Source organism: Cuculus canorus, chromosome 23 (genome assembly GCF_017976375.1).
Source record: "Cuculus canorus isolate bCucCan1 chromosome 23, bCucCan1.pri, whole genome shotgun sequence".
NCBI lineage: Eukaryota > Metazoa > Chordata > Aves > Cuculiformes > Cuculidae > Cuculus > Cuculus canorus.
Window position 1 is genome coordinate 1,541,005 of NC_071423.1, and position 7,874 is coordinate 1,548,878.

General features: G+C 44.4%; 1 protein-coding gene across 2 annotated transcripts in view; it reads left to right on the forward strand.

Moving 5' to 3' along the window:
* Positions 1-5,901, forward strand: part of KCNJ5 (potassium inwardly rectifying channel subfamily J member 5) — a 25,429-nt gene extending 19,528 nt beyond the window's left edge. The window contains exon 3 of one of the 2 annotated variants that reach the window (XM_054086896.1): positions 1,761-5,901. In XM_054086896.1, the coding sequence (XP_053942871.1) occupies positions 1,761-2,110 (350 nt within the window). In that variant the 3' untranslated portion in view covers positions 2,111-5,901. The remainder of the gene's footprint in view (positions 1-1,760) is intronic. The other variant, XM_009568603.2, reaches the window with a different exon arrangement.
* The last annotated feature ends 1,973 nt before the right edge of the window (positions 5,902-7,874 follow it).

Below are 7,874 nucleotides of genomic sequence, written 5' to 3' on the forward strand. Positions count from 1 at the left end.
AGAGGAGGCTACAAAGATGATCCGAGGGCTGAAGAACCTCATATACGAGGACAGGCTGAGAGAGTTGGGATTGCTCAAGCAGGGAGATGACTCAAAGGAGACTTTAGAGTGACCTTCCAGTACCTGAAGGGGCTACAAGAAACCTGGAGAGGGGCTGTTCACAAAGCCTTGTGGAGATAGGACGAGGGGCAATGGGTATAAACCAGAGAGAGGAAGATTTAGACTGGACATAAGGAGGAGTTTCTTCACCATGAGAGTGGTGAGGCCCTGGCCCAGGTTGCCCAGGGAGGTTGTGGCTGCCCCATCCCTGGAGGTGTTCAAGGCCAGGTTGGATGGGCCTTGGGCAGCCTGAGCCAGTGGGAGGTGTCCCTGCCCATCACAGGATGGTTGGAACTGGATGATCTCTAAGGTTCCTTCCAGCCCAAACTATTCTATGATTCTATGCTGCACATTGTGGTGTCATCACACAGTCAGGAGTGGTCTCCTCTCTGCTGTGACTTGTAAAGCTAAAGCTGGTAGTTTCCTGAAAAGATATTGTACTTCAGCTTCTTAAGGCAAAAAGGCTCCGGGTAATTTTTTTTTTTTCCATTTTTGTATTTTTTCGTGGCAGCCTCTGCACTTCCCAGTTCCTTCCGGCCCAGGAAGCAGGCACGCTGGAACACTGTGACTAACTCTGTACTTGTTGTTCCTGCCCAGAAGCAAATACTCCTGCAGATCTTCTTGGGGGGGAAAAAATGTCTTTTCATTTTGTGATACAGAACTGCAAATTTCTCAGCGTGGCGTGTGTCAGCATTACTCTTTACCCCACTCAAGAACCAAAATGCAACTGATATTCTCCTGGCCCAATAGTTTTGAACTAAGGAAAGCAGTAAGAGACAAGTAAGGCTTTCCAGAGAACTCGCTTGTGTGGGTGCCTTTTAATGGACTGTAGCAATTATGAGAGCAACATATTCACCTTTACACAAAGGAACCTTATTTTTTTTTTTTTAAAGGAAAGGAGTTTTCTGATTACGTGGAGATTTTAGTGACTGAAACCACTGAGCTCTGTGCTACGCTCTTCACTGCAGCATCCGCCTATGCATTGCTTTAGATTTCCATTTGTGTTTGCACAAGTTAGACTTGGAAGTATTGGCCAGGAACTGGATCAAAGGTGTATTCTGAATGTATTCCAATCTCTTACTCTCCAAAAAGGACCAATGGGAGGATGCTGTGAGGTCAGGTTTTCCAGATTTCACCAGAATTAATTCCAAAATCGTGATGCAATTAAGACAATTATAGACAAATATTTGGAAGAGAAGTGACTCCTGACACTGGCAGGTCATTCCAAGAGAATTTGTTTGCAGTTAGGCCGATGTTGAATGCCTCTCCTTGTACTGCAAAGTGGCTCTTTAAACTCTTTTCAAAGCAAATAAATCATTTATATGAGATGACTCTGATCCTTGGGGCTGAGCAGCAGCTTGACAAATATTGGTTTCCTATTGACCACTGTTCATTTGATCCACAATCCATTAATGCATGGAATTCAATATATTTGTGATCTTGACTGTGTGGAATTCCAAAGAGGAATCCATCCCTTTTCCTTTTTGAGTGTTCAGCTTTTTCATGATAGAGGCTTGTGTGACGTTTATTAAGTGAAGACCTTTTTGATGTCCCAGAGCAATCAGGTATGGAGATAACATGAAAGTGCTTTTAAATGCAAGAAGTGGTTGGGTGAGCATGTAAAGAAGCTTTTCATTTAACATCCCTCTCTTTCTACCCAGGGATGACTTGCCAGGCTCGCAGCTCCTACATGGACACCGAGGTGCTGTGGGGACATCGTTTCACTCCTGTCCTCACCCTAGAGAAGGATTTTTATGAGGTCGACTATAACAGCTTCCATAGCACTTATGAAACCAACACCCCAGTGTGCTGTGCCAAAGAGCTCGCCGAGTCCCGCCGCGAAGGGCAGCTCCTCAGCCACCTCTCCGGTGCCACCGTCCTGAGCGGAGGCAGAGAAGCAGAGACAGTGAAAGGGGAAGAAGAAGAAGAGGAGGAAGAAGGCAGGGAGCCAGCGGGATTGAATGGAGCCAACGGGACAGCGGGAGAGGTGAAAGAAGATTTGCCTGTATAACACATAAACTGTGGGACAGTAGATACTCACACACACTGGGAGATCGTGGCCTGGCAAGTCAGGAATTGACTGGGAGTCAGAGAGCTGAGATATCCATCCAGATCTCTGCTGCCTGCTGCTTGATCCTGGCAAGTCACTGCACAGCACTGTGCCTCAGTTTCCCTCCCCTTTTATCTGTACAGTGAGATTCAGAGCTTTGCACTCGTTGGCAAAGCATTTTGATCTCCATGGACAAGGGTCACTAGATATGATCACTGTTAAAATTCCCACCACGGGTTGTTTCAAAAAGTGTTCACTGATTTCAGAACTCTTCCCCCTGAGAGGGTATTAAAAAGTAAAAGTGCAGAATGTCCCATCTCAGTATGAAGAATGTGGTTTCATACCTTCATTTAATTTGTGAGTCAATGTATTGTAGACATTGTTACTGCTAAATTAAAAGAAGAGGAAAAAAACTCTCTGGTATGTAGCAAAGTGGTCTACCACCATTAATTTTACAAATAGATTTTAGTGTTTTCCTCCAGGATCACAGTCATTGTGATTTATTTCATATGAAACATCTGATATCAACAGGACAACTTTCACTGGAAATCATTGACGTGCTTATCCAATGTTTTTTACTGTCTTCTCAAACTGAAGTTTTCTCTTTGTGGAATATCTGACACGTTTCATAGGCTCTCCATGGTCAGAGAAAGCTTAGATCTTGATCCAGTAAAGGTTTCTTTCTGGCCTGGATGTCCCAGTTTCAGTTCTGGTTCATGATTTAAAAGAGAGTAAGTAGCCATCTGGGAGTCTGAAATGTTCTGGAATTTCAGACAGAGTCCCTGGAGTAGGCAGATGGGGTAGGTATCAGTTTGCAACATTCTCTGCTCTTCTGTAAAGTACATTTTTCAAATAAAGGTTTATATGCTGATGTTCCTGTAGCTAATGGGAATGTGCACTGACATAACTGGAGCCATCTGGCCAGGCTGGTGCAAGCACGTTGGATGGTGTCCAAAATCAGGATCAATTCCCCACTTCTGTCAGTAGTAAGCGGTAACATAGAATCATAGATTCATAGAATGGTTTGGGTTGGAAGGGACCTCAAAGCCCATCCAGTCCCACACCCTGCCGTGGGCAGGGACACCTCCCACTGGATCAGGGGCTCCAAGCCCCATCCAACCTGGCCTGGAACACCTCCACATCTCTGGGAGTCTAGTGCTAACCTGTCAGTAACCTTGAGTGCTTTAGGCGTGCTTTGTCCTGCACCTCAGCTACGGTTGCTGTTCCTGTGAAGCACTAAACCGAGTTAACGATCCTGGTCTTCACAAAAAGTTGGGCACAGAACCACGCTTCCCCAAAGAGGAGTGTGAAGACCAGAAAAGGTGAGGAAAACCAGTCTGAGAGATGAAAAATTGCCACGAATTTGAACAACATAGAAAAAAAATGGCATTGCCAGGGAAAATCTCTCCCGTTACCCCCCAAATTTTGGTGGAAAAATAAGAAACCTGCAGAATGACTGCTTTATGAAAATAGAATGAAGAATATATAATATGAAGGAGTTATTTTCCTTATCAGAAGGACTGGATATATATCTGCAGAATAAATATACATTGCAGTAGGGATGGACTGAGCTTAAATATGGGTTTACCTCTTCATATGAAAACAAAGACAAGGTAAATTGAAAATAGAAAGCAATGGTCTTATTGACATGTGTATAAAGAGAATACTATCTTCAGGGGTCAGAGATATTATTTAATTGGAGACCTAATGCTATAATGTAGATAAAAATTGTATTTCTTTCTGAGGGAAGTGGTAGACTGAACATGACAGGACTCTGTTGTACTTAATACCATTTTAAGAGCCAGGAGTCAGCTTGGCCTCCAGGATATAGGAATTACCATTATATTATACACTAAATTTCAAAGTGAAGTAACTCCATTTGAAATGCTCGTCAGTTCTAGAAAGCATCTTGCAGTCTCAGAGTCAGCAGTGTTTTTCAGAAAGGTCTCATTTTAGTTTTTCTACTCAGCATCCTTTTTCCATATTCAGCCTCAGAGGAACAGAGGGAGAAAATTGGGAGAGCTTCCTTAGAAGGGTTTGTTCTTTTTCTGAGACCCCCACTTCTCAGCCTACCTCTGAAAAATAATTGTGTGTCAAAACTGGTTTTCAGGCTTTTTCTGTTCTGTAGCCGCAGTGAACTCCTAATGTAGGGGATCATAACGGAAAGTAAAACTGCAACTGCTCCGTGCAAGGCAGAGGCAAATTCAGCCCCTCAGAGAGATTTTATGTAAGCTCTACGCAATGAGCTGACTTGTCCAGCTCGATTCAAAGTGAAAGAGGATTTGCTGAGTCCTTATGGGGTGCCAGAGACAGAGAGCTTGGAAAATGGCACTAGATTGCCTCTGCACAATTCTTTCTCTTCGTGGCTTTTACCTTCCAGCGAGAAGCCAGACATCTTCAGATGCTTAAGTTATTGCATCTGCTCATTGCCCTTGAGATTTCAGCACACAAACTGCTCTCTCCTAACACTGTCAAGTCTAAGAAGCCACATATCCTATATGTCAGGAATCTTTGTTGTCGCACATTAGGTATTGCTGGCAGAATAAATGCTGAATTGTGCGTAGTGGAGCCGCTGCACATCTAATAGAGTGCTTGGGCAGCAAGACAAGAAGGGTGTTTTTCCCCTCCTCTAATACAATGCATGGGGAGCAAGACAAGAAGGGTGTTTCTCCCCTCCTAAGCAAGCAGCTGTGTACTCTGTTGGCTTCATGGACCATTTCTGTGTTTGAAATCTGCAAATATGCGTAAGAACCTTGTTGAATCGATGCTTCAAACAGCACCGGTGTAAGCAGTAGCGAAAGAACTTCCCTGGTTTCTGTAGAACAGGAGAAACATCCTCCTGTATTTTTAATAAGCTGAGCACACCTGGAGGGCGATATCCTCCAGAGCTGAACGCACCTTGTATTTGCTATATTAAAAGTGGAGAATCAGACTTTCAAGTTGTGTAACATAGCAACCAGTTATGAGGGTTTTGGTAACGCCATCAAGCCGTGCCCTTTCTAAAGCATATCAGGCAGGCCCCTGTCCTGTGTTGTCCTTTTTCTGAAACGTATCCCAAAGAACCATGTAATTTAGTGAGCGTATTAAGCTTTTCTGAAGGTAAAGGAGAGAACCCCTTCCTCTTCTGGAATTGTCATCTCTGAAAACCGCGTCAGCTTCCCTGCCGCTCCGCAAGCATGTGCAGGACAATAACCCATGGGAATAACAGCATAATAGATCCTTTCTTTGATGTATGAATAAACATTTAAATACAATTCTGCATCTCTTATGTGAGTTGAAATATCTCTCATAGATGTGTCCACCCACATAAATATCCAATATACACTATACACTCATCAGCCTCTGTGCGTTCAAAAATATTAACTACTGCTCCACAAGAAGCATTAATAGCCTGTAAACACACTGTTCATCCACAAATAGCCATTCACATTAACATAATGTAGCCAGAAAACAAGATAAAAATACATTTTCAAAACATTGAGTAATTTTGTCTACCTTAAAAATGTATCAGTGATAAGCAAAATTCACAGCAGTATCATAGAATTATAGAATCATGGAATGTTTTGAGTGGAAGAAAGCTCAAAGCCCATCCAGTTCCACCCCATGCCATGTGCAGGGACACCTCCCACTGGATCAGGGGCTCCAAGCCCCATCCAACCTGGCCTGGAACCCCTCCAGGGATGGGGCAGCCACCACTGCTCTGGGCAACCTGGGCCAGGGCCTCCCCACCCTCACAGCAAAACGTTTCTTCCTAAGATCTCATCTCAATCTCCCCTCTTTCAGATAAAAACCATTCCCCTCCCCTTATCCCTGCCCTCCCTCATCAAGAGCCCCTCCCCAGCTTTTCTGGAGCCCCTTTCAGCACTGGAAGCTGCTCTAAGGTCTCCCTGGAGCCTTCTCTTCTCCAGGTTGAACAACCCCAACTCTCTGTCTCTCCTCACATGGGAGGTGCTCCAGCCCTTGGATCATCTTTGTGCCCTCCTCTGGACATGCTCTAACAGCTCCATGTCCTCCCTGTGCTGCTCCATCCCCAACAGCTCACACTCACGCGAGTGTGTGTACGCTAAATTGTTGTCTCCCCTGTCGCAGCCCACGGCAAGTCTCAGAGCAGCCTCTTTGTACACCAAGTGTACAGTTGCTCACAAACACGTGCCCACAGAAGCTTCCATACCTGATCCTGCATTTTCAAACATGGCCTGGGCACTGTATTGTCCATCATGAGTCCAGGTGTCTTCATGCAGACATAAATCTATGCATTGTCTTTCTGGCAGGCAAAGCAACACATTTAAATTATTCTCCAAACCCTTCACTGCACAGCGCAAACACTTTGTGTAACCCTGAGCGGTGCTGAATCATTAAAGTAATTTAATTCCAGGTGTGTATTTCTGTCCTGCACTCATTAATGAGAGGGTTTGAGCAAACAACAGCCACGTTTCTTGTTCTTTTTTTTCTCCTTGTGATGAGACAGTTGGGAAACACCTCTGTAATGCAGGGGAGTTAATGAGCTGTGAATAAAAGCAGGAGAGGAGAATTGCTTACAGTAAAAGGCTTTGTCATTCTGCTTGATTTTGTTTGAGGGTTTGGAGATTGGAGTGGGAAGAAGCCCTGCAAGCCAAGCCCTTTCACTCTACCATCAGCTGTGCTCCTGGGCAGGGCTGGCTCCCTGCACTGTCACCACTGCTCCGAGCTGCCCTGTATGCCCGGATTCCTTTCTGCTTTTGTACGAGTTTCCATACCTCTGCTTATTAAGACCATTTGTTTTGACTAACGTGTGCTTCTAAACTGACCTGAAGATACCTAGAGATGAAAATCCCAGCTCTTTCCGTGGTAGCTGGTTCCAGAGGTTATTCAATGCAACTGCTAGAAATGTACCTTCGCTTTTCATTTTAATTTGCTTGGCCTTAACTTTCACTCCTTTCTAGACCTGTCTCTCATTTTTTAAGGCTTTTATTTTCCCCCTCATTGTTTTCTCTCGTTACCATGAATATATTTCCATCAGAAATAGAAGCTCATGAAGTTGAGATAAGAGGGAATGTTATTTATGCTCAAGTAATTAATACCCCGTGATAAGCCCCGTGCATTGCCATATCTGCTGCAATATAGGAGAGGCGTGTTGCCAGCATGCGTTAAGCAGCAGTTTGGTGGATGATAGAGAGGATACTTAATTAAGTTACAGGGGCACTAGGAAGGCTTTCAGTTCAGGCAGGAATGTGGCAGCAATTCCCATTTCAAGGCTGGTGAAACAGTGATAAGTACGGAGAGACTGATTCAGACATTTGGAGTGATTTGGTCAGGACTTCGTTTCCAGGCGTGCTCAGTCATTTGGATGGGTGCGAGAAGCAGGAGAATTTAGCTGTTTGCATTTTATTCTATGAAGAAGTCAATGCCAAATTCTGATCTCACTTAGGGAGATCCCTCTCTTTCAGGGAAACGGGAGCCGTTCCAGTGGAGCCCAGAGGTCCCTCCACTTTGGCAGCATCTAGCAGACCCGAACTCGACCCTTCAGTATTAGCGGTTGTGCTTTCCAGGAAGGGAGAGTTGTGTTTTCAGACTTTATTGTAAGAAAATGCATATGGACATGGCTTGTGTTGAACAACAGGTGCTAGTGGAATCACTTTTCTCTAAAGTAAAGCCTGATTCTGCGGTTTTGCTGGAGGAAGGTTATTTGCCTTACAGGAGTCTCTGAGCATCCCAATTAAGCCAGAAACAGGTAACCACGCATCTA